The sequence below is a fragment of the Myotis daubentonii genome, chromosome 11, assembly GCF_963259705.1.
Source record: "Myotis daubentonii chromosome 11, mMyoDau2.1, whole genome shotgun sequence".
Taxonomy (NCBI): domain Eukaryota; kingdom Metazoa; phylum Chordata; class Mammalia; order Chiroptera; family Vespertilionidae; genus Myotis; species Myotis daubentonii.
In genome coordinates this window covers 72,188,380-72,214,079 of record NC_081850.1, presented here as the reverse complement: position 1 = coordinate 72,214,079, position 25,700 = coordinate 72,188,380, and the positions used below count along the sequence as shown (strand labels likewise).

At 52.9% G+C, this 25,700-nt stretch overlaps 3 protein-coding genes across 3 annotated transcripts; all 3 read left to right on the top strand.

Annotated features, from left to right (window-relative positions):
• The first annotated feature begins 6,314 nt into the window (after positions 1 to 6,314).
• On the top strand, positions 6,315 to 9,389 carry LOC132212348 (alpha-1-acid glycoprotein-like). The gene is made up of 6 exons (XM_059657886.1): positions 6,315 to 6,480; positions 6,851 to 6,993; positions 7,240 to 7,310; positions 8,565 to 8,672; positions 8,829 to 8,932; positions 9,198 to 9,389. Exons 1-6 carry the CDS (start codon positions 6,370 to 6,372, stop codon positions 9,282 to 9,284), a joined length of 624 nt encoding a protein of 207 aa, XP_059513869.1. The 5' UTR covers positions 6,315 to 6,369; the 3' UTR covers positions 9,285 to 9,389.
• A 2,218-nt stretch (positions 9,390 to 11,607) lies between these two features.
• Positions 11,608 to 19,454, top strand: LOC132211740 (alpha-1-acid glycoprotein-like). Its single transcript, XM_059656237.1, has 6 exons — positions 11,608 to 11,778; positions 17,241 to 17,383; positions 17,594 to 17,664; positions 18,647 to 18,754; positions 18,918 to 19,021; positions 19,287 to 19,454. Exons 1-6 carry the CDS (start codon positions 11,668 to 11,670, stop codon positions 19,452 to 19,454), a joined length of 705 nt encoding a protein of 234 aa, XP_059512220.1. The 5' UTR covers positions 11,608 to 11,667.
• Positions 19,455 to 21,693: 2,239 nt separating this feature from the next.
• Positions 21,694 to 24,469, top strand: LOC132211739 (alpha-1-acid glycoprotein-like). The gene is made up of 6 exons (XM_059656236.1): positions 21,694 to 21,849; positions 22,256 to 22,398; positions 22,609 to 22,679; positions 23,662 to 23,769; positions 23,933 to 24,036; positions 24,302 to 24,469. Exons 1-6 carry the CDS (start codon positions 21,739 to 21,741, stop codon positions 24,467 to 24,469), a joined length of 705 nt encoding a protein of 234 aa, XP_059512219.1. The 5' UTR covers positions 21,694 to 21,738.
• The last annotated feature ends 1,231 nt before the right edge of the window (positions 24,470 to 25,700 follow it).

Here is a 25,700-nt window from a genome sequence, read left to right as displayed (position 1 = left end):
CACATGCACACAGTGACTTCCTCCCTCGGGCAGCAGCGTCCTCGCTGGTTCCGGATAAACAGGAGGGCACTCACGCTTAAACTCCTGGTTTTAACAGTTAGAGGCTCCACTGTGGGGCTCACACACCCGAATAATAATGATCAGTATGGAGTATAATATTTACATATAAGCAATAATATGGGTTTGTAGCATTACTTAAAAAGGGAAAACTTTGTTCTGTATATTTTGTTGCCTTTTACAGACTAATAAAGAAGGACATGAAAATCAATCAATCAATAAAATAAAATGGCAACAACAGAGGCAGCCCCTGTGCTGTGGAGTAAAGTGTGTGAGATGGGGGAGGGGGCCTAAAGAAGCATTTCACTTAAATGAAACAGCAATGAGTTCAGGAGGCCTTGGCCTGAGTTGTTGGCTGGCACCCTGTAAACTCTGGTCTTACTGCCGATCCTCCACTTTCTAACTTGCCTTGTGCAGTATACAAAGGGCTTTGCTGCAGTGGTTCTCAACCTGTGGGTCGTGACCACTTTGGGGGTCAAACAACCCTTTCACAGGGGTCGCCTAAGACCATCGGAAAACACATATATAATTACATATTGTTTTTGTGATTAATCACTATGCTTTAATTATGTTCAATTTGTAACAATGAAAATATATCCTACATATCAGATATTTACATTATGATTCATAACAGTAGCAAAATTACAGTTATGAAGTAGCAATGAAAATAATTTTATGGTTGGGGGTCACCACAACATGAGGAACTGTATTAAAGGGTCGAGGCATTAGGAAGGTTGAGAACCACTGCTTTGCTGAGATCTGAATGGACGTCTCTCCAAAGAAGACACACAAATGGCCAACAAGCACCTGAAAAGATGCCCGGAGTCATTACCCATCAGGGAGATGTGAATCAAAACCACGTGAGATGCCACTTTATCTAGTTCACACCCATGGGGACGGCTAACGTCAAAAAGACAGGACAAGTGCTGGCAAGGGTGTGGGGACACGGGCACCCACACACGCTGCTGTGAAGTGGTGCCGGCACTTTGGCAATAGTCTGGCGGTTGCCCGAACGGTTAAACAGTGCCCTGCCTGGGACCGAGGTGCCAGGCTGGGAACAGGTGCTTTATCAGCACTAGCTCATTCACTCGCTCAGGCCTATGATGCTTATTTCACAGATGGGCAAAGAAACTCAGAGAAGCGAGGTGATGCCGGGGGCTGCCCCAAATCCCCTCATTCCGCTTGTCCAGCCACAGAACCCTGGCCAGGCCACTTCACCTTTTCAGAGCTCCGTTTCCTCACCTAAACCAGCTCCCAGGGCAGGTCCAATAGGACAAACCAGGTAAAAAGCGCTGTGAGCTGCCTGGCATGGCGAGTGCTCTGTAAATGTCGGCTCTGGGGGCCCAGGGTCCCAGAAATGAGGGGCCAGTCCTGGATTCACATCCAGGGCTAATCAGCACCCACTAGATGCTGATACATGTCACCGGAACCCAGTGACCAATAAACCAGCTTCTTGAATCCAATTTCCCCCTTCAGGGACCATCTAAGTTAATTACTCTGTGCCCGCACACCCCTACCTTCTGAGAATTTGAGGACCAGCTTGTCCTGAGAGTTACCCAAAACTTCCCCCAGGGCAGAAGCCACCAAAACAAAACCCAACCAACCCTCCTGGCTGGCAAGCAGGGGCTATAAGGCAGCGGACCACCAGGGGGCAGCAGAGGAGCATGCAGCTTTCTAGAAGGCGCACAGGCCTCAGCCTCTGAGCATGCTCAGTCTTGCAGCTGGAGAACATTTAGGGCCCCATCAGCCCAAGTTGCAGCAGCATTAGAAGCACTATGGTTCCTGGGCACCCTCTATGCAGTACGGACTGTCCGTACATTGATTAGTTCATTTCATCCTCACCACAGCCCATGTCACAGAGGAACAGTGACCCAGGCCCCCAGCCCCTCCTTGAGCGGAGCCCAGGGCGGACTGGAAGCCTGGGTTGCCCCCTGCGACCCAGGCCCCCAGCGATCCAGGCCCCCAGCCACTCCTTGAGCAGAGTACAGGGCTGGCGGGAAGCTTGGCTTCCTCCGTCACCGGGAGCAACCCAAGCCTCCTGCTTGCTCCAGCTCCATGGCCACCGCCATCTTCAGTTCTTCGTTCGGAGCATGAGTATGCAAATTAAATTTGCATAGTCGCTCTGATTGGCTGGTGGGTGTACCGGAGTGGCGGAGTGATGGAGTGGTTAATTTGCATGTTTCTCTTTTATTAGTGTAGATTATCATTATCATTATCATCATCATTGCTTGAAAGGCCCCAGAGCTCATCTCCAACCCTTTCATTATGGATGTGGAACCTGAAGCCCAGAGAAGTTAGGAACTTTCCTAACTTCACACAGCAAGTCAGTGGGGAGAGCGGGAACTAGAACCCAATGTCCATATTCTCAGGCTACTGCTCTCCCCACAAATCTTCCCTGTTGGGTTTGGGGGAAAGAATGGGAGTGGAGGGAGCAGGGAGGGGAGATAAGATGTAATCGCTGCTGCCAGCCCCCCTGCTGGTCGGACCCTCCTAGTAGGACTCTTCAGGAGCTGCTTAAATCATGTCCATGGTTTCTCCATGTCAAGGTCAAGGAGGGTGGCTTCAGGTCGCAGAATGTGGAGCAACAGGTGTGAGGGCAGGACACCCTGGGAGGCCTGGGAATCCCCGAAAAATCCAGTTCCCAGGTCTGTAGCTTTGACCTGCCTCCAAGCTCAGGGCAGGCCCACATCTGGCCAGACATTACCCTCCCCTCCCTGCCCTGACCGCTTCCATCCCTTACCTGCGTCCTGGGTCCTCACAGGCTGGCAGTGGGGACAGGAGACTGTGCTATTGCCTCATGGGATGATCTTGGGGGGTAGAACATGGTACTCCTTGCCTGGGGGCAAGCACAGACAGTTTGTGTCAGCTCCCTACATGGCTGCAGAATTGAGGGGTTTAGTATAATGACCTTTCTGTCTCTCTTTCTAGTGTGTGCACACACATGGTATATGTGCATAAATACATGTTTATATCTATACTAATAAAAGGGTAATATGCTAATTAGACCAGACGTCTTCTGGACATCCTTCCGGACGTCCTTCTGCCACGGTGGTGGGAGTCAAGGCAGAGGAGTTTGGGATGATCAGGCTAGCAGGGGAGAGCAGTTAGGGGTGATCAGGCAGGCAGGCTGATGAGCAGTTATGAGCCAACAGTCCCAGATTGCAAGAGGGATGCATTCCATGAGGTATCGGGCCTAAACCAACAGTTGGACATCCCCCAAGGGGTCCTGGATTGGAGAGGGTGTAGGCTGGGCTGAGGGGCCGCCCCAACACCCCGTGCAAGAATTTCGTGCACCGGGCCTCTAGTACCTCAATAAAGCTGAAAATCCTAATAAAAGAGTGATATGCAAATTGACCATCACTCCAACACTCACGATGGCTGCCCCCATGTGGTCAAAGATGGCTGCCTCCATGTGGACACAAGATGACCATCAGGGAAAGGCAGCTGTGGGACAACAGGCCAGCAGGGGAGGGCAGTTAGGGGTGACCAGGCCTGCAGGGGAGGGCAGTTGGGTGCAACAAGGCCTGCAGGGGAGGGCAGTTATGGGCAATCGGGCCTGCAGGGGAGGGAAGTTAGGGGTGAACAGTCTTGCAAGGGCGGGCAGTTAGGGGTGACTGGGCCAGCAGGGGAGGGCAGTTTGGGGTGACCAAGCCTACAAGGGAGAGCAGTTGTGGGCAACCGAGCCGGCAGGGGAGCAGTTAGGCGTCTATCAGTCTGGCAGGCAGAAGCAGTTAGGGGCAATCAGGCAGGCAGGCAGGAGAGCGGTAGGGAGCCAGCAGTCCTGGATTGTGAGAGGGATGTCTGATTGTCCGTTTAGTTCGGGGGAGACCTGGCCTGCAGGGGATGGCAGTTAGGGTTGACCAGGCCTGCAGGGGAGGGAAATTGGGGTGACAAGGTTGGCAGGGGAGGGCAGTCGGACATCCCTCGAGGTGTCCCAGATTAGAGAAGGTGCAAGCTGGGCTGAGAAACACTCCCCTCCCCCCCCGCCCTGCTGGAAACCAAGATCAACAATCAACACTAATAAAAGAGAAAAATGGTAATTGGCGTACGAGCTACCCTTTTCATTGGCTAATCAGGGCTATATGCAAATTAACTGCCAACTAAGATTGGCAGTTAACTGCCAACAAGATGGCGGTTAATTTGCATATGTAGGCACAATGCAGGGAGGCGAAAGGGAAAGCAGGAAGAAGCCCCCTGCCACTGACAGTGATTGGAAACCCAGTGGGGAGCTAAGAGCTGGGGGGCAGGGCAAAGGCGGCCCTGGGGCCGCCTTTGCCCTGCCCCCCAGCCATGATGGGAGAATCAGGCGCCTTTGCCGCCCTGGCCAGTGATAGCAGGAAGTATGGGTGGACCCAGCGATGGGAGCTGGGCACGGTCGAAGCTGGCAGTCCCAGGAGCTAGGGGTCCCTTGCCTGGGCCTAAAGCGAAGCCCACAATCGTGGGGCCACTGCAGCTGCGGGTCCCTGCTGCCCGGGCCGGACGCCTCAGCCAGAGGTGTCAGGCCTGGGCAAGGGGCCGATCCTGCGATTGGAGGGTGATGGGGGTCAACGCCTGAGGGCTCCCAGTATGTGAGAGGGGGCAGGCTGGGCGGAGGGACACTGCCCCCCCCACACACACCCAGTGCACGAATTTCGTGCACCAGGCCCCAAGTAATTAATATAAATGTGAGGAGTGAATATCTACATTTTATTACCTGCTCCTGACTCAATGGCATAAAGCAAACTCCCCCAAAACCTGACAATCTTACTGTTTACTAAACCTGACCATTGATATGTCTGTTTGCATTCCTAAAGGCAATTGTGCATTCTAGCAAATAAAAGCAGCTGGGAATGGAGCAGCAAGAGAGAACTTGACTGCTATGGTTGAGTTTTCCTCTGGTTCCCCCCAGTATTAAAAATAATATTTCATCTTGTGTATCATTTGTGCATCAGCTCTTCCTCCAAGCCTTTGAACCCGAGAAAGCCACATTGGCCGAGGACTTTCGCACCCCTCCAACTCCTCCCTGCCCCCGCCGTGCACAAACTTTGTGCACCAGGCCTCTAGTAATAATATAAAATGCTATAGAAAGATAAAAAGAGAGGTATGGTTAAGTAAATTATAATCTAGGAAGTGAATGAAAGGTGATGTGAGCTTTAAAATCACAACCACTTGCTACAGTGAAACATGAAAAACTATTCAAAATATATAAAATGGCCCTAGCTGGTGTGGCTCAGGAGATGGAGCATCAGCCTGCAGACTAAAGGGTCCCAGGTTAGATTCTGGTCAAGGGCACAAGCCTGGGTTGCCAGCTCCATCCCCAGTAGGGGGCGTGCAGGAGGCAGCCAATCAATAATTCTCATCGTTGATGTCTCTATCTCTCTCTCCCTCTCTGAAATAAATATCAATAAAGATATCATTTTAAAAAAACAAAAACAAAATGGACGATCATCCAAAGTTGTAAGCATACCATAATACTACTTTGTGCAAATATTACTTGTATGGATAAAGATTTGACCCCGTCATGTAGACATGCAGAAGGGTGGTAGAGTAGGTACTTGCACAGGATTCCTGAGCACCCACTGTGTGCTGGGCACTGCTCCAGGATTGGGGCAGCTGGTGAAAGAGAGCAAGCTTCCCACTTGAATAGCAGAGGATGAAGACGACACAGAAGTGATTTCCTGTTTCAGATGTTGGAGATGGTTCACATAATACATTCACTGAAAATAGACATTCAACTTAATGCCCCGTATTGTTTTTTTTGTGTGTGTTTTATTCTTGGAAAATAGCCCTGCCTCCCGGCCTGGGTTGGGGAATCTCTGGACTTTTGGTCTTTCACAGTTGTTACCACACTCAACTGGAACTGAATCCATGTTTGCCTTCCCCCACCCCCTACAGCCCTCCCCAACACATCGCCCCTACACCCCAGGCTAGCCTGGGAACCTCCAAAGTTGCCTCAGCATTTGATTTATGACTGGGTCCTCTCTGTCCTGGCACTCAGAGGGGCAGGAGTTGGATGAAACCCTGAGCACCTGCCCCTCTATGGAATCTACCAGCTTCACTACTATCACTCCAGCCCTTTCCACCTTGGCTTTGAGCAGCCAGACCTTTGGGCCCTGGTCTCCAGGTGAGGGACCCGAATTAGACCTGAACTTGGAGGCTTCGCCTGGGGCTGACTTTTGGGAAAGGAGGGAAAGTTCTGCACATGGCATTTCCCAAATGCTCTCAGGATTGTGTCATAGCAGGTCCCCAGGGCCCTGCTCACAGCTCATTATAAAGGTCACCGCACCCCTCAGCCACCAGTACCTCGGACTCTAGCCACATCCTCGTCTTGCCATGGCGCTGCCCTGGGCCCTTGCAGTGTTGAGCCTTCTTCCCCTGCTGGACGCCCAGAGCCCGGCGTGTCCCAATTTCTCGGTGCCCATCACCAATGCCTCCCTGGACCAGGTGGGTGCCTGGGCCTTGGGCGCTTTGGGAGCTGTCTCCCTCTCTGGACTTCCCTTCCCCTGCTGGCTTGCAGTCAGCCTCTCCTGGGCGCTGGGGTGAGAACCAGGCCAGCCTCCAGTGGCTTCCTCTGCCTCCAAGCTCAGAGCCTCCTTGCAAAGTCCCTCAGCAGGGCAGGCTGACTGGGTGAGGGGCCACAAGGAGGGGGAGGAGGAGAGGAGGGCAGGGGATGGCTGGCTCCTGCAGCCCCACTCCTCCTCCAGGCCTCCAGTCTCCTGATCTGCAAAGTTCAAAGACTGCCCGAGTCTCCTCCCAGCTGACTATCAAGGATTAGGCTCCCAGTCTCCATCACCTGCTCCTGGCTTCTCCTCAGATCTCTGGCAAGTGGTTTTATATCGCCATGGCTTCCCGCTTACCCGGGTTCAAGGAAAAAGCTAGCGAAATCCATGCTTCCTTCTTTTTCTTCACCCCCAACCACACAGAGGACAGGATACTGCTCAGAGAGTACATGACCATGTAAGACCCGCACATGGCCCTCAAGTGCCAGCTCAGCCCCAAATGCAGCCCAGCTTCTGGCTCCTCCTCCCAGCTGCCCAAACACCTGGAGAAAGCCCCTCCCACCTCTTGGCCTCAGCCTTCTCATCCAGGGAATGGGGGCAAGGCTGACTCTAATTGCCACCTGACTCTCCCACTCCAAGATTGTGACAGTCCACTTCTTCTTGACTATCTTACTGTTTTCTCCCCTCTTCTGTCTGGCTTCAGCGGGGACCAGTGCCTCTATAACTCCAGCAGCGTGAAGGTCCATCGGGAAAATGGGACCCTGTCCACATCCGGTGAGCCCTGAGGGGAAGGGTTGCTGTGTGGGATGGGAGATGGTGGGTGGGCCAGGCCAAAGGAGGGGACATGGGGGCTTTGGGCACAGACAGCCCGGGAGATGCCCACTTCTTACATCTCCATGGGCCTGCTGCCTGCACACTGAAGCAATCAGTCTTAGCTGCCAACTGCTCTGAGCTCTTACTATGTGCCAGGTGCTGTTTGAAGTGCTTTCTATGAATTAACCCACTTTAATACTCACAAACCACCCAAGGAGGACATTGCAGTGCTCAGCTCAGGAAATGGAGAGACAGGTGTCCCCTTGTCTCTCTCACTCATCCTGCAATTAGACCTGGACCACTGATGGCGAACCTTTTGAGCTCGTCGTGTCAGCATTTTGAAAAACCCTTACTTAACTCTGGTGCTGTGTCACATATAGAAATTTTTTGATATTTTCAACCATAGTAAAACAAAAATTTATATTTTTGATATTTATTTTATATATTTAAATACCATTTAACAAAGAAAAATCAACCAAAAAAATGAGTTCACCGGTCACCTCTGACACGCGTGTCATAGGTTCACCATCACTGACCTGGACTGTACATGAGGTTGTTTCCAGTCCTGCCCCACATCCAATCTTTTTGTTTGTTTTTTGTTAAATCTGACCTGAGGATATTTTCCCATTGATTTTTAGAGAGAGTGAAAATGAGGGGGAATGATAGAGAGAGAGGAAACATCAATGTGAGAAAGAGACATTGATTGGTTGCCACCACACCAGGGCCAGGGATTAAGCCTGCAAATGAGGTACACACCCTTGGCTGACATTGAACCCTGGACCCTTCAGTCTGTGGGCCGATGCTCTATCCTCTTAGCCAAACCGGCTAGGGCTCAACCACTCTTTACCCTCTGGGACCTAAGTGTGGCAGCCCACCCATGACCCCACCAACACTGCAGAGAAGGCCCATAACAGGAACACACAAATGCCAATGGAATTGAACCAACACCCCAGGCTCCTCTCTGAACCTCATATTTCTCATCTGCAAAATGGGGAGAAAGGCCCTGACAGCCACAGTTCACAGAGGCTCCTCTGATTCCACATCCATTCGGCACAGGGCCTGGCGCACAGTAGGAGTAAGGGACACATGGCCCAGGTGAATCCCTGGCCCTCACCGATTGGCTGCGTGGACCTGGGTGCACCCAGGTTTCCTCACCTGTGAGGAGGGACCCACTGTGCCGTCTCCATGGTCTCACCCAGAGGCTTTCTCTTCCAGAGATTGACGGAGAATATTATGACCACCTGCTGCTCCCCAAGGACCCCAAGACCTTCATGCTCGCCTCTTTCCCAGAAGACAAGCAGTACATGGGGCTGTCCATCTTTGGTAGGCACCCCTAAACTCCCACCAGCTTTCCCCCAGGACCACCTGCTCCTAGGGCTGGGCCCCTAGACCTCCAGTCCTCCCTGCCTCTACCCTCCCCCCACCCCTCCCACACACACACACTGACATTCTCACCTGTCCCCTTGCTCCCTCCTGCAGCTGACAAGCCAGAGGCGACCCCAGAGCAAATGCAACAATTCTATGTCTACCTCTCGTGCATGGGCATGGACAAGTCAGAAGTCATATACTCTGATGAGAAAAAGGTGAGGGCAAGGAGGACTAGGCGGTGCCCACCTGAGGGCGCTCCTGCTTTGGGCAGCCCCAGAGGCTCAGAGAGGGCCATCTCTTAGCCAGGGCTGCACAGCCAGGCAGGAGAGCCTGCTTTTCTGTGCCCATCTCACTGCAGGGACAGCTGAGCTTCCCAGAAGCCCATGGGGACTGGAGCCCCAGGCCAGAGCACACTCCACCTTCCCCCCAGGAGCCCCTGCCCACCCTCATCACTGTCCTTTCACTCCTGCTGTCCTGCAGAATGTGTGCCTGCCGCTGGAGAAGCAGCACGACGAGGAAAGGAAGAAGGAAGAGGAGAGGTCTGAGACAGGCACAGCATTGGATTAGGACCTCGGGGACTTTGGAGGGGCCTATCCTGAGACCCCCACCCACCCTGTGTGCCTCAGTTCTTTCCATCAGTTGCACCAATAAAGTTTCTGCATTTGGAATAGGCAGGTTGTCTATTGCTCACTCACTCATTCATTCACCCATTCATTCATGTTGAAGCCGGCGCCCCTGGCTGTAGAAGCCCCTCCTATTACCCCCAGCACACATGCCAGGATGGACGATGGCACGTGGTGTGGGAGCCCAGCATGAGAAGGTTCCTTCTGGAGGAGGGGGAGTCTGGGAAGGCTTCCTGTAAGGGGCATCTGAGCCAGTCTAGAAAGATTAGGAGCTTGGTTAACACCTGCTGTTCCTGCTGCAAGCCAAGGGTCTGAGAGGACACGTTTCAGGAATAAGGTAGAGGACCAAAGCAGGAGTTCAGGTGGGTAAGGGGTGGAGAGGACTCAGGCACACGACATGGTGCCAGGATTGTAGTACCTTATGGCAAACATCACCCTGGCCATCTGGGAGGTGAGCTGGGTGGGGCCTGATGAGGTGAGCGACAGGGCCAGGGCAGAGACAGAGGGAATTTTGGAAATAATGTTGGAAACACAGAAGCCTCCAGAGGGAGGCAGGAAGAACAGGAATGTGCCCCCAACAGGCCCACGGGTGGGGAAGGGGGGAATGGCTGTGTCAACCTTCTACCCCACCAACTGACTTTAGAAACCACAAAGCAATTGACATAACCACAAACACCAGAAACTTTGGGAATGTTTTTGGGTTCTCTTGGCTTTTCTTTTTTTATGATCATTATTCATTCTTCTTCATTTGCGCTAATAACGAAAATGGACTTTTCCAAAGCCCCCAATATGCAAATATCACTGATGCACACACATTCCAGAAAAGCTGAGGTACGCGCTGCTACGGTGAGCGGGGATAGGACATGGCCTGGCAGGTAGCTGGCCACTGGCCCAATTCCACAGGGATCCCCAGCACAGAGTGGGGGTCTCGAGATGAGGTACAGAGAGGGCCATGGAGGATTGGGCCTAAACAGGCAGTGGGACATCCCTCGAGGGGTCCCAGATTGGAGAGGGTGCAAACTGGGCTGAGGGACACCCTCCAACCCCCGTGCATGAATTTCATGAACCAGGCCTCTAGTAATAACATAAAATGCTATAGAAAGATATAAAGAGGGCACGGTTAAGTAAATTATAATCTAGGAAGTGAATGAAAGGTGATGTGAGCATTAAAATCACAACCACTCACTACAGTGAAACATGAAAAACTATTCAAAATATATAAAATGGCCCTAGCTAGTTTGGCTTAGTGGATGGAGCATCAGCCTGTGGACTAAAGGGTCACAGGTTCAATTCTGGTTAAGGGCACAAACCTGGGTTGCCAGCTTCATGCCCCAGTAAGGGGCATGCAGGAGGCAGCCAATCAATGATTCTCGTCATTGATGTCTCTATCTCTCTCTCCCTCTATAAATCAATAAAAATATCATTTAAAAAAATAAAATGGACAAGGATCCAAAATTGTAAGCATACCAAAATACTACTTTGTGCAAATATTATTTGTATGGATAAAGATTTGACCCCGTCATGTAGACATGCAGAAGGGTGGTAGAGTTAGTAATTGCACAGGATTTGCTGAGCACCCACTGTGTGCTGGGCACTGCTCCAGGATTGGGGCAGCTGGTGAAAGAGAGCAAGCTTCCCACTTGAATAGCAGAGGATGAAGACAACACAGAAGTGATTTCCTGTTTCAGATGTGGGAGAAGGTTCACATAATACACTTACTGAAAATAGACATTCAACTTAATGCCCCGTGTCGTTTTTTGTTTATTTGTTTTTTGGAAAATGTCCCTGCCTCCAGGCCTAGGTTGGGGAATCTCTGAACTTTTGGTCTTTCACATTTGTTACCACACTCCACTGGAACTGAATCCATGTTTGCCTTTCCCCACCCCCTACAGTCCTTCCCAGCACATCGCCCCTACACCCCAGGCTAGCCTAGGAACCTCCAAGTTGCCTTCAGCATTTGGTTTATGACTGGGTCCTCTCTGTCCTGGCACTCAGAGGGGCAGGAGTTGGATGAAACCGGGAGCACCTACCCCTCTATGGAATCTACCAGCTTCACTACTATCACTCCAGCCCTTTCCACCTTGGCTTTGAGCAGCCAGACCTTTGGGCCCTGGTCTCAAGGTCAGCGACCCAAATTAAACCCGAGCTTGGAGGCTTTATCTGAGCTGACTTTTGGGAAAAGAGGGATGTTCTGCACATAACATTTCCCAAACACTCACTGATTGTGTCACAGCGGGTCCCCAGGGCCCTGCCCACAGCTCATTATAAAGGTCACCGCACCCCTCAGCCACCAGTACCTCGGACTCTAGCCACATCCTCGTCTTGCCATGGCGCTGCCCTGGGCCCTTGCAGTGTTGAGCCTTCTTCCCCTGCTGGACGCCCAGAGCCCGGCGTGTCCCAATTTCTCGGTGCCCATCACCAATGCCTCCCTGGACCAGGTGGGTGCCTGGGCCCTGAGCGCCGTGGGAGCTGTCTCCCTCTCTGGACTTCCCTTCCCCTGCTGGCTTGCGGTCAGCCTCTCCTGGGCGCTGGGGTGAGAACCAGGCCAGCCTCCAGCGGCTTCCTCTGCTTCCAAACTCAGAGCCTCCTTGCAAAGTCCCTCAGCAGGGCAGGCTGACTGGGCCAGGGGCCACGTGGGAGGGGTTGGGGCCGGGACCAGGTGGGGGGTGATGGCTGATTCCTGGAGTGAGCTCCTGCAGCCCCACTCCTCCCCTGGGCTTCCAATCTCCTGATTTGCAAAGAGGAAAGATCTGCCTGAGTCTCCTCCCAGCTGACTATCAAGGATTAGGCTCTCAGTCTCCATCACCTGCTCCTGGCTTCTCCTCAGATCTCTGGCAAGTGGTTTTATATTGCCTCGGCTTACCACTTCCCTGACTACAAGAAGGAAGCTAGTGAGATCCATGCAGTCTTCTTTTACTTCACCCCCAACCACACGGAGGACACAATACTGCTCAGACAGTACATGAGCATGTAAGACTCACACATGACCCAAGCATGCCAGCTCAGCCCAGCGTCTGGCTCTTCCTCCCAGCTGCCCAAACACCTTGAGCAAGCCCTCCCTGCTCCAGGCCTCAGCCTTCTCATCCAGGGAATGGGGGCGGGCTGACTCTAATTGCCACCTGACTCTCCCCCTCCAAGATTGTGACAGTCCACTTCTTCTTGACTATCTTACTGTTTTCTCCCCTCTTCTGTCTGGCGTTAGAGGTGATTACTGCATTTATAACTCCACCAACCTGAAGGTCCATCGGGAAAATGGGACCCTGTCCAAATACAGTGAGTCCTGAGGGGAAGGGTTGCTGTGTGGGATGGGAGATGGTGGGTGGGCCAGCCCAAAGGAGGGGACCTGGGGCTTTGGGCACAGAGAGCCCGGGAGATGCCCACTTCTTACATCTCCATGGGCTGCTGCCTGCACACTGAAGCAATCAGTCATAGCTGCCAATAGCTATGAGCTCTTACTATGTGCCAGGTGCTGTTTGAAGTGCTTTCAATGAATGAACCCATGTTAATACTCACAAACCACCCAAGGAGGACATTGCAGTGATCAGCTCAGGAAATGGAGAGACAGGTGCTCACTTGTCTCTCTCACTCATCCTGCAATTAGACCTGGACTCAACCCGAGGTTGGTTCCAGTCCTGCCTCTCAACCACTCTTTTTCATTGTTTTTTATTAATCCTCACCTGAGGATATTTTCCCATTGATTTTTAGAGAGTGAAAGGGAGGGGGAGAGACAGAGAGAAAGGAAACATCAATGTGTGACAGACACATTGATTGGTTGCCTCCCACACCAGGGCCGAGGATCAAGCCTGCAACTGAGGTACATGCCCTTGGCCGGAACTGAACCCTGGACCCTTCAGTCTGTGGGCCGATGCTCTATCCTCTTAGCCAAACCGGCTAGGGCTCACCCACTCTTTGTCCTCTGGGACTTAAGGGTGGCAGCCTGTTTGTTGGGCAGGCAGTGACTTCACCCATGTCCCCACCATCACTGCAGAGAAGGCCCATCGCAGGAACACACAAATGCCAATGGAATTGAACCAACACCCCAGGCTCCGCTCTGAACCTCATTGTCCTCATCTGCAAAATGGGGAGAAAGGCCCTGACAGCCACAGTTCACAGAGGCGCCTCTGATTCCACATCCATTCGGCACAGGGCCTGGTGCACAGCAGGAGTGAACCCCTGTCAATCACCGATTGGCTGCGTGGACCTGGGTGCACCCAGGTTTCCTCACCTGTGAGGAGGGACCCACTGTGCCAACTCCATGGTCTCACCCAGAGGCTGTCTCTTCCAGAGAATGGCAGAGAACATTTTCGCCACCTGCTGCTCCCCAAGGACCCCAAGACCTTCATGCTTGCCACTTTCCCAGAAGACAAGCAGAACATGGGGCTGTCCTTCTTTGGTAGGCACCCCCAAACTCCCACCAGCCTTCCCCCAACCACCTCCTCCTAGGGCTGGGCCCCTAGAATTCTAGTCCTCCATGGCCTCTACCCTGCCCTCCCTCTACTCTCCCCACCCTACCCCCCCCAAACACACTGACATTCTCACCTGTCCCCTTGTTCCTCCTGCAGCTGACAAGCCAGAGGCAACCCCAGAGCAAATGCAACAGTTCTATGACTACCTCACGTGCATGGGCATGGACAAGTCAGAAGTCATGTACACGGATGAGAAAAAGGTGAGGGCAAGGAGGACTAGGCGGTGCCCACCTGAGGGTGCTCCTGCTTTGGGCAGCCCCATAGGCCCAGAGAGGGCCATCTCCCAGCCAGGGCTGCACAGCCAGGCAGGAGAGCCTGCTTTTCTGTGCCTATCTCACTGCGGGGACAGCTGAGCTTCCCAGAAGCCCATGAGGACTGGAGCCCCAGTCCAGAGCACACTCCACCTTCCCCCCAAGAGACCCTGCCCACCCCCAACACTGTGTTTCTTCTCCTGCTGTCCTGCAGAATGTGTGCCTGCCGCTGGAGAAACAGCACGATGAGGAAAGGAAGAAGGAAAAGGAGGGGTCTGAGACAGACACAGCATGGGATGATGACCTCGCTGACTATGGGACCCCGATTGAGATCCCCACCCACCCTGATTTCCTCAGTTCTTTTCCTCAGTTGCACCAATAAAGTTTCTGCATTTGGAATAGGCAGGTTGTCATTTGCTCACTCACTCATTCATTCATGTAGAATCCGGCACCCCTGGCTGCAGAAGCCCCTGCTGTAACCCCCAGCACACATGCCAGGATGGACGATGGCACGTGATGTGGGAGCCCAGCACGAGAAGGTTCCTTCTGCAGGAGGGAGAGTCTGGGAAGGCTTCCTGGAAAGGGCATCTGAGCCAGTCTAGAAAGATTAGGAGCTTGGTTAACACCTGCTGTTCCTGCTGCAAGCCAAGGGTCTGAGAGGCCACGTTTGAGGAACATAAGGCAGAGGACCCACAGTGGGAGTTCAGGTGGATAAGGGGTGGAGAGGACTCAGGCACAGGGCACGGTGCCAGGCTTGAAGGACTTTATGACAAACATCACTTTGGCCATCTGGGAGGTGAGCTGGGTGGGGCCTGACGAGGTGAGCCCCTGGGCCAGGGCCAGAGCCAAGACAGAGACAGGGGGAATGTTAGAAACACAGAAGCCACCAGAGGGAGGCAGGAAGAGTGGGAATGGGCCCCCAACAGGCCCACGGGTGGGGAAGGGGGGAATGGCTGCGTCAACCTTCCACCCCACCAAACTGACTTTAGAAACCACAGGTCAATTGACATACACCACAAACACCAGAAACTTTGGGAATGTTTTGGTGTTGTTTTTTTTTAAAGGTCAATATTCATTCTTCTTCATTTGCCTCATAACGAAAACAGACTTTTCCAATGCCCCCAATATACAAATATCACTGATGCACACACATTCCAGAAAAGCTGAGGTACCCACTGCTACAGTGAGGGGGGATAGGACACGGCCTGGCTGGTAGCTGGCCACTGGCCCAATTCCACAAGGATCCCCAGGCCAGAGTGAGGGTCTGGAGATGAGGAACAGAGAGGGGCCTTGGTGGATTGCGACTAAACGGGCAGTCGGACATCCCTGGAGGGGTCCCTGATTGGAGAGGGTGCAAGCTGGGCTGAGGGACACCCCCCAACCCCCATGAATGAATTTCATTCATCAGGCCTCTGGTAATAACATAAAATGCTATAGAAAGATATAAAGAGAAGGCATGGTTAAGTAAATTATAATCTAGGAAGTGAATGACAGGTGATGTGAGCTTTAAAATCACAACCACTCACTACAGTGAAACATGAAAAACTATTCAAAATATATTAAATGGCCCTAGTTGATTTGGTTCAGTGGATGGAGCATCAGACTGTCTACTAAAGGGTCAGAGGTTCAATTCTGGTCAAGGGCACAAGCCTGGATTGCCAGCTACATCCCCAGTAGGGGGCGTGCAGGAGGCAGCCAATCAATGATTCTCATCATTGATGTCTCTATCTCCCTCTCCCTTCCTCTCTGAAATCAATAAAAATATCATTTAAAAAAACAGAAAATAAAATGGACGAGCATCCAAAGTTGTAAGCATACCATAATACTACTTTGTGCAAATATTATTTGTATGGATAAAGATTTGACCCCGTCATGTAGACATGCAGAAGGGTGGTAGAGTTAGTAATTCCACAGGATTTGCTGAGCACCCACTGTGTGCTCCAGGATTGGGGCAGCTGGTTAAAGAGAGCAAGCTTCCCACTTGAATAGCAGAGGATGAAGACGACACAGAAGTGATTTCCTGTTTCAGATGTTGGAGATGGTTCACATAATACACTTACTGAAAATAGACATTCAACTTTATGCCCCGTGTTGTTTTTCCTTTATGCGTTTTTTGGAAAATGTCCCTGACTCCAGGCCTGGGTTGGGGCATCACTGGACTTTTGGTCTTTCACAGTTGTTACCACACTCCACTGGAACTGAATCCATGTTTGCCTTCCCCCACTCCCTACAGTCCTCCCCGCCCATCGCCCCTACACCCCAGGCTAGCCTGGGAACCTCCAAGTTGCCTTAGCATTTGATTTATGACTGGGTCCTCTCTGTCCTGGCACTCAGAGGGGCAGGAGTTGGATGGAACCCTGAGCACCTGCCCCTCTATGGAATCTACCAGCTTCACTGCTATCACTCCAGCCCTTTCCACCTTGGCTTTGAGCAGCCAGACCTTTATGCCCTGATCTTGAAGTCAGGGACCCGAATTAGACCCGAGCTTGTAGGCTTTACCTGAGCTGACTTTTGGGAAAAGAGGGATGTTCTGCACATAACATTTCCCAAACACTCACTGATTGTGTCACAGCGGGTCCCCAGGGCCCAGCCCACAGCTCATTATGAAGGTCACCGCACCCCTCAGCCACCAGTACCTCAGAATCTAGCCACATCCTCGTCTTGCCATGGCGCTGCCCTGGGCCCTTGCAGTCTTGAGCCTTCTTCCCCTGCTGGATGCCCAGAGCCCGGCGTGTCCCAATTTCTCGGTGCCCATCACCAATGCCTCCCTGGATCAGGTGGGTGCCTGGGCCCTGAGCGCCGTGGGAGCTGTCTCCCTCTCTGGACTTCCCTTCCCCTGCTGGCTTGCGGTCAGCCTCTCCTGGGCGCTGGGGTGAGAACCAGGCCAGCTTCCAGCGGCGGTCTTCTGCCTCCAAGCTCAGAGCCTCCTTGCAAAGTCCCTCAGCAGGGCAGGCTGACTGGGCGAAAGGCCACTGGGGCAGGGGTGAGGGGTAGGGGTGGGTGACATGGGGGGAACATTGGAGGGGTGATGGCTGATTTCTAGAGTGAGCTCCTGCAGCCCAACCCCTCCCTGGCCTTTGTCTCCTGATTTGCAAAGTGGAAAGATCTGCCCAAGTATCCTCCCAGCTGACTATCAAGGATTAGGCTCTCAGTCTCCATCACCTGCTCCTGGCTTCTCCTCAGATCTCTGGCAAGTGGTTTTATATTGCCTCAGCTTACCGCTTCCCCGACTACAAGAAGGAAGCTAGTGAGATCCATGCAGTCTTCTTTTACTTCACCCCCAACCACACAGAGGACACGATACTGCTCAGAGAGTACACAACCGTGTAAGACCCGCACATGGCCCTCAAGTGCCAGCTCAGGCCCAGCTGCAGCCCAGCTTCTGGCTCCTCCTCCCAGCTGCCTCAGCCTTCTCATCGAGGGAATGGGGGCGGGACTGACTCTAATTGCCACCTGACTCTCCCCCTCCAAGAATGTGACAGTCCACTTCTCCTTGACTATCTTACCGTTTTCTCCCCTCTTCTGTCTGGCTTTAGGGGGGACCAGTGCCTCTATAACTCCAGCAGCGTGAAGGTCCATCGGGAAAATGGGACCCTGTCCAAATCCGGTGAGCCCTCAGGGAAGGGTTGCTGTGTGAAACGGGAGATGGTGGGTGGGCCAGGCCAAAGGAGGGGACCTGGGGCTTTGGGCACAGAGAGCCCGGGAGATGCCCACTTCTTACATCTCCATGGGCTGCTGCCTGCACACTGAAGCAATCAGTCATAGCTACCAACATCTCTGAACTCTTACTATGTGCCAGGTGCTGTTTGAAGTGCTTTCAATGAATTAACCCAGTTAATACTCACAAACCACCCAAGGAGGACATTGCAGTGATCAGCTCAGGAAATGGAGAGACAGGAGCTCACTTGTCTCTCTCACTCATCCTGCAATTAGACCTGGACTCAACCCGAGATTGGTTCCACTCCTGCCTCTCAACCACTCTTTTTGATTGTTTTTTATAAATTCTCACCTGAGGATATTTTCCCATTGATTTTTAGAGAGAGTGAAAGGGAGGGGGAGAGACAGAGAGAACGGAAACATCAATGTGAGAGAGACACATTGACTGTTGCCTCCCACACCAGGGCTGGGGATTGGGCCTGCAACTGAGGTACATGCCCTTTAGTCCGTGGGCCAATGCTCTATCCTCTTAGCCAAACCGGCTAGGGCTCAACCACTCTTTACCCTCTGGGACCTAAGTGTGGCAGCCCAACCATGACGCCACCATCACTGCAGAGAAGGCCCATCGCAGGAACACACAAATGCCAATGGAACTGAACCAACACCCCAGGCTCCTCTCTGAACCTCATTGTCCTCATCTGTAAAATGGGGAGAAAGGCCCTGACAGCCACAGTTCACAGAGGCGCCTCTGATTCCACATCCATTCGGCACAGGGCCTGGTGCACAGCAGGAGTGAGGGACATATGGCCCAGGTGAACCCCTGGCCCTCACCGATTGGCTGTGTGGGCCTGGGCACACCCAGGTTTTCTCGCCTGTGAGGAGGGACCCACTGTTCCGTCTCCATGGTCTCACCCAGAGGCTGTCTCTTCCAGAGAATGGCAGAGAACATTTTCGCCACCTGCTGCTCCCCAAGGACCCCAAGACCTTCATGCTCGCCTCTTTCCCAGAAGACAAGCAGAACATGGGGCTGTCCTTCTTTGGTAGGCACCCCCAAACTCCCACCAGCCTTCCCCCAACCACCTGCTCCTAGGGCTGGGCCCCTAGACCTCCAGTCCTCCCTGGTCTACTCTGCCCTCCCCACACTCCCCCCCCCCCCACACACACACACTGACATTCTCACCTGTCCCCTTGTTCCTCCTGCAGCTGACAAGCCAGAGGCGACCCCAGAGCAAATGCAACAGTTCTATGACTACCTCACGTGCATGGGCATGGACAAGTCAGAAGTCATGTACACGGATGAAAAAAAGGTGAGGGCAAGGAGGACTAGGCGGTGCCCACCTGAGGGCGCTCCTGCTTTGGGCAGCCCCAGAGGCCCAGAGAGGGCCATCTCCCAGCCAGGGCTGCACAGCCAGGCAGGAGAGCCTGCTTTTCTGTGCCCATCTCACTGTGGGGACAGCTGACCTTCCCAGAAGCTCATGGGGACTGGAGCCCCAGTCCAGAGCACACTCCACCTTCCCCCCAAGAGACCCTGCCCACCCCCAACACTGTGTTTCTTCTCCTGCTGTCCTGCAGAATGTGTGCCTGCCGCTGGAGAAACAGCACGATGAGGAAAGGAAGAAGGAAAAGGAGGGGTCTGAGACAGACACAGCATGGGATGATGACCTCGCTGACTATGGGACCCCGATTGAGATCCCCACCCACCCTGATTTCCTCAGTTCTTTTCCTCAGTTGCACCAATAAAGTTTCTGCATTTGGAATAGGCAGGTTGTCATTTGCTCACTCACTCATTCATTCATGTAGAATCCGGCACCCCTGGCTGCAGAAGCCCCTGCTGTAACCCCCAGCACACATGCCAGGATGGACGATGGCACGTGATGTGGGAGCCCAGCACGAGAAGGTTCCTTCTGCAGGAGGGAGAGTCTGGGAAGGCTTCCTGGAAAGGGCATCTGAGCCAGTCTAGAAAGATTAGGAGCTTGGTTAACACCTGCTGTTCCTGCTGCAAGCCAAGGGTCTGAGAGGCCACGTTTGAGGAACATAAGGCAGAGGACCCACAGTGGGAGTTCAGGTGGATAAGGGGTGGAGAGGACTCAGGCACAGGGCACGGTGCCAGGCTTGAAGGACTTTATGACAAACATCACTTTGGCCATCTGGGAGGTGAGCTGGGTGGGGCCTGACGAGGTGAGCCCCTGGGCCAGGGCCAGAGCCAAGACAGAGACAGGGGGAATGTTAGAAACACAGAAGCCACCAGAGGGAGGCAGGAAGAGTGGGAATGGGCCCCCAACAGGCCCACGGGTGGGGAAGGGGGGAATGGCTGCGTCAACCTTCCACCCCACCAAACTGACTTTAGAAACCACAGGTCAATTGACATACACCACAAACACCAGAAACTTTGGGAATGTTTTGGTGTTGTTTTTTTTTAAAGGTCAATATTCATTCTTCTTCATTTGCCTCATAACGAAAACAGACTTTTCCAATGCCCCCAATATACAAATATCACTGATGCACACACATTCCAGAAAAGCTGAGGTACCCACTGCTACAGTGAGGGGGGATAGGACACGGCCTGGCTGGTAGCTGGCCACTGGCCCAATTCCACAAGGATCCCCAGGCCAGAGTGAGGGTCTGGAGATGAGGAACAGAGAGGGGCCTTGGTGGATTGCGACTAAACGGGCAGTCGGACATCCCTGGAGGGGTCCCTGATTGGAGAGGGTGCAAGCTGGGCTGAGGGACACCCCCCAACCCCCATGAATGAATTTCATTCATCAGGCCTCTGGTAATAACATAAAATGCTATAGAAAGATATAAAGAGAAGGCATGGTTAAGTAAATTATAATCTAGGAAGTGAATGACAGGTGATGTGAGCTTTAAAATCACAACCACTCACTACAGTGAAACATGAAAAACTATTCAAAATATATTAAATGGCCCTAGTTGATTTGGTTCAGTGGATGGAGCATCAGACTGTCTACTAAAGGGTCAGAGGTTCAATTCTGGTCAAGGGCACAAGCCTGGATTGCCAGCTACATCCCCAGTAGGGGGCGTGCAGGAGGCAGCCAATCAATGATTCTCATCATTGATGTCTCTATCTCCCTCTCCCTTCCTCTCTGAAATCAATAAAAATATCATTTAAAAAAACAGAAAATAAAATGGACGAGCATCCAAAGTTGTAAGCATACCATAATACTACTTTGTGCAAATATTATTTGTATGGATAAAGATTTGACCCCGTCATGTAGACATGCAGAAGGGTGGTAGAGTTAGTAATTCCACAGGATTTGCTGAGCACCCACTGTGTGCTCCAGGATTGGGGCAGCTGGTTAAAGAGAGCAAGCTTCCCACTTGAATAGCAGAGGATGAAGACGACACAGAAGTGATTTCCTGTTTCAGATGTTGGAGATGGTTCACATAATACACTTACTGAAAATAGACATTCAACTTTATGCCCCGTGTTGTTTTTCCTTTATGCGTTTTTTGGAAAATGTCCCTGACTCCAGGCCTGGGTTGGGGCATCACTGGACTTTTGGTCTTTCACAGTTGTTACCACACTCCACTGGAACTGAATCCATGTTTGCCTTCCCCCACTCCCTACAGTCCTCCCCGCCCATCGCCCCTACACCCCAGGCTAGCCTGGGAACCTCCAAGTTGCCTTAGCATTTGATTTATGACTGGGTCCTCTCTGTCCTGGCACTCAGAGGGGCAGGAGTTGGATGGAACCCTGAGCACCTGCCCCTCTATGGAATCTACCAGCTTCACTGCTATCACTCCAGCCCTTTCCACCTTGGCTTTGAGCAGCCAGACCTTTATGCCCTGATCTTGAAGTCAGGGACCCGAATTAGACCCGAGCTTGTAGGCTTTACCTGAGCTGACTTTTGGGAAAAGAGGGATGTTCTGCACATAACATTTCCCAAACACTCACTGATTGTGTCACAGCGGGTCCCCAGGGCCCAGCCCACAGCTCATTATGAAGGTCACCGCACCCCTCAGCCACCAGTACCTCAGAATCTAGCCACATCCTCGTCTTGCCATGGCGCTGCCCTGGGCCCTTGCAGTCTTGAGCCTTCTTCCCCTGCTGGATGCCCAGAGCCCGGCGTGTCCCAATTTCTCGGTGCCCATCACCAATGCCTCCCTGGATCAGGTGGGTGCCTGGGCCCTGAGCGCCGTGGGAGCTGTCTCCCTCTCTGGACTTCCCTTCCCCTGCTGGCTTGCGGTCAGCCTCTCCTGGGCGCTGGGGTGAGAACCAGGCCAGCTTCCAGCGGCGGTCTTCTGCCTCCAAGCTCAGAGCCTCCTTGCAAAGTCCCTCAGCAGGGCAGGCTGACTGGGCGAAAGGCCACTGGGGCAGGGGTGAGGGGTAGGGGTGGGTGACATGGGGGGAACATTGGAGGGGTGATGGCTGATTTCTAGAGTGAGCTCCTGCAGCCCAACCCCTCCCTGGCCTTTGTCTCCTGATTTGCAAAGTGGAAAGATCTGCCCAAGTATCCTCCCAGCTGACTATCAAGGATTAGGCTCTCAGTCTCCATCACCTGCTCCTGGCTTCTCCTCAGATCTCTGGCAAGTGGTTTTATATTGCCTCAGCTTACCGCTTCCCCGACTACAAGAAGGAAGCTAGTGAGATCCATGCAGTCTTCTTTTACTTCACCCCCAACCACACAGAGGACACGATACTGCTCAGAGAGTACACAACCGTGTAAGACCCGCACATGGCCCTCAAGTGCCAGCTCAGGCCCAGCTGCAGCCCAGCTTCTGGCTCCTCCTCCCAGCTGCCTCAGCCTTCTCATCGAGGGAATGGGGGCGGGACTGACTCTAATTGCCACCTGACTCTCCCCCTCCAAGAATGTGACAGTCCACTTCTCCTTGACTATCTTACCGTTTTCTCCCCTCTTCTGTCTGGCTTTAGGGGGGACCAGTGCCTCTATAACTCCAGCAGCGTGAAGGTCCATCGGGAAAATGGGACCCTGTCCAAATCCGGTGAGCCCTCAGGGAAGGGTTGCTGTGTGAAACGGGAGATGGTGGGTGGGCCAGGCCAAAGGAGGGGACCTGGGGCTTTGGGCACAGAGAGCCCGGGAGATGCCCACTTCTTACATCTCCATGGGCTGCTGCCTGCACACTGAAGCAATCAGTCATAGCTACCAACATCTCTGAACTCTTACTATGTGCCAGGTGCTGTTTGAAGTGCTTTCAATGAATTAACCCAGTTAATACTCACAAACCACCCAAGGAGGACATTGCAGTGATCAGCTCAGGAAATGGAGAGACAGGAGCTCACTTGTCTCTCTCACTCATCCTGCAATTAGACCTGGACTCAACCCGAGATTGGTTCCACTCCTGCCTCTCAACCACTCTTTTTGATTGTTTTTTATAAATTCTCACCTGAGGATATTTTCCCATTGATTTTTAGAGAGAGTGAAAGGGAGGGGGAGAGACAGAGAGAACGGAAACATCAATGTGAGAGAGACACATTGACTGTTGCCTCCCACACCAGGGCTGGGGATTGGGCCTGCAACTGAGGTACATGCCCTTTAGTCCGTGGGCCAATGCTCTATCCTCTTAGCCAAACCGGCTAGGGCTCAACCACTCTTTACCCTCTGGGACCTAAGTGTGGCAGCCCAACCATGACGCCACCATCACTGCAGAGAAGGCCCATCGCAGGAACACACAAATGCCAATGGAACTGAACCAACACCCCAGGCTCCTCTCTGAACCTCATTGTCCTCATCTGTAAAATGGGGAGAAAGGCCCTGACAGCCACAGTTCACAGAGGCGCCTCTGATTCCACATCCATTCGGCACAGGGCCTGGTGCACAGCAGGAGTGAGGGACATATGGCCCAGGTGAACCCCTGGCCCTCACCGATTGGCTGTGTGGGCCTGGGCACACCCAGGTTTTCTCGCCTGTGAGGAGGGACCCACTGTTCCGTCTCCATGGTCTCACCCAGAGGCTGTCTCTTCCAGAGAATGGCAGAGAACATTTTCGCCACCTGCTGCTCCCCAAGGACCCCAAGACCTTCATGCTCGCCTCTTTCCCAGAAGACAAGCAGAACATGGGGCTGTCCTTCTTTGGTAGGCACCCCCAAACTCCCACCAGCCTTCCCCCAACCACCTGCTCCTAGGGCTGGGCCCCTAGACCTCCAGTCCTCCCTGGTCTACTCTGCCCTCCCCACACTCCCCCCCCCCCCACACACACACACTGACATTCTCACCTGTCCCCTTGTTCCTCCTGCAGCTGACAAGCCAGAGGCGACCCCAGAGCAAATGCAACAGTTCTATGACTACCTCACGTGCATGGGCATGGACAAGTCAGAAGTCATGTACACGGATGAAAAAAAGGTGAGGGCAAGGAGGACTAGGCGGTGCCCACCTGAGGGCGCTCCTGCTTTGGGCAGCCCCAGAGGCCCAGAGAGGGCCATCTCCCAGCCAGGGCTGCACAGCCAGGCAGGAGAGCCTGCTTTTCTGTGCCCATCTCACTGTGGGGACAGCTGACCTTCCCAGAAGCTCATGGGGACTGGAGCCCCAGTCCAGAGCACACTCCACCTTCCCCCCAAGAGACCCTGCCCACCCCCAACACTGTGTTTCTTCTCCTGCTGTCCTGCAGAATGTGTGCCTGCCGCTGGAGAAACAGCACGATGAGGAAAGGAAGAAGGAAAAGGAGGGGTCTGAGACAGACACAGCATGGGATGATGACCTCGCTGACTATGGGACCCCGATTGAGATCCCCACCCACCCTGATTTCCTCAGTTCTTTTCCTCAGTTGCACCAATAAAGTTTCTGCATTTGGAATAGGCAGGTTGTCATTTGCTCACTCACTCATTCATTCATGTAGAATCCGGCACCCCTGGCTGCAGAAGCCCCTGCTGTAACCCCCAGCACACATGCCAGGATGGACGATGGCACGTGATGTGGGAGCCCAGCACGAGAAGGTTCCTTCTGCAGGAGGGAGAGTCTGGGAAGGCTTCCTGGAAAGGGCATCTGAGCCAGTCTAGAAAGATTAGGAGCTTGGTTAACACCTGCTGTTCCTGCTGCAAGCCAAGGGTCTGAGAGGCCACGTTTGAGGAACATAAGGCAGAGGACCCACAGTGGGAGTTCAGGTGGATAAGGGGTGGAGAGGACTCAGGCACAGGGCACGGTGCCAGGCTTGAAGGACTTTATGACAAACATCACTTTGGCCATCTGGGAGGTGAGCTGGGTGGGGCCTGACGAGGTGAGCCCCTGGGCCAGGGCCAGAGCCAAGACAGAGACAGGGGGAATGTTAGAAACACAGAAGCCACCAGAGGGAGGCAGGAAGAGTGGGAATGGGCCCCCAACAGGCCCACGGGTGGGGAAGGGGGGAATGGCTGCGTCAACCTTCCACCCCACCAAACTGACTTTAGAAACCACAGGTCAATTGACATACACCACAAACACCAGAAACTTTGGGAATGTTTTGGTGTTGTTTTTTTTTAAAGGTCAATATTCATTCTTCTTCATTTGCCTCATAACGAAAACAGACTTTTCCAATGCCCCCAATATACAAATATCACTGATGCACACACATTCCAGAAAAGCTGAGGTACCCACTGCTACAGTGAGGGGGGATAGGACACGGCCTGGCTGGTAGCTGGCCACTGGCCCAATTCCACAAGGATCCCCAGGCCAGAGTGAGGGTCTGGAGATGAGGAACAGAGAGGGGCCTTGGTGGATTGCGACTAAACGGGCAGTCGGACATCCCTGGAGGGGTCCCTGATTGGAGAGGGTGCAAGCTGGGCTGAGGGACACCCCCCAACCCCCATGAATGAATTTCATTCATCAGGCCTCTGGTAATAACATAAAATGCTATAGAAAGATATAAAGAGAAGGCATGGTTAAGTAAATTATAATCTAGGAAGTGAATGACAGGTGATGTGAGCTTTAAAATCACAACCACTCACTACAGTGAAACATGAAAAACTATTCAAAATATATTAAATGGCCCTAGTTGATTTGGTTCAGTGGATGGAGCATCAGACTGTCTACTA

Excerpts from the sequence above, each read along its gene's own strand:
- LOC132212348 (XM_059657886.1), top strand. The coding sequence starts at position 6,370 with ATGGCGCTGCCCTGGGCCCTTGCAGTGTTGAGCCTTCTTCCCCTGCTG. Across the intron at positions 6,481-6,850 it reads CCAATGCCTCCCTGGACCAG|ATCTCTGGCAAGTGGTTTTA; the intron begins GTGGGTGCCTGG and ends GCTTCTCCTCAG. Across the intron at positions 6,994-7,239 it reads CTCAGAGAGTACATGACCAT|CGGGGACCAGTGCCTCTATA; the intron begins GTAAGACCCGCA and ends GTCTGGCTTCAG.
- LOC132211740 (XM_059656237.1), top strand. The coding sequence starts at position 11,668 with ATGGCGCTGCCCTGGGCCCTTGCAGTGTTGAGCCTTCTTCCCCTGCTG. Across the intron at positions 17,384-17,593 it reads CTCAGAGAGTACACAACCGT|GGGGGACCAGTGCCTCTATA; the intron begins GTAAGACCCGCA and ends GTCTGGCTTTAG. Across the intron at positions 18,755-18,917 it reads CATGGGGCTGTCCTTCTTTG|CTGACAAGCCAGAGGCGACC; the intron begins GTAGGCACCCCC and ends TTCCTCCTGCAG.
- LOC132211739 (XM_059656236.1), top strand. The coding sequence starts at position 21,739 with ATGGCGCTGCCCTGGGCCCTTGCAGTCTTGAGCCTTCTTCCCCTGCTG. Across the intron at positions 21,850-22,255 it reads CCAATGCCTCCCTGGATCAG|ATCTCTGGCAAGTGGTTTTA; the intron begins GTGGGTGCCTGG and ends GCTTCTCCTCAG. Across the intron at positions 22,680-23,661 it reads TGGGACCCTGTCCAAATCCG|AGAATGGCAGAGAACATTTT; the intron begins GTGAGCCCTCAG and ends TGTCTCTTCCAG.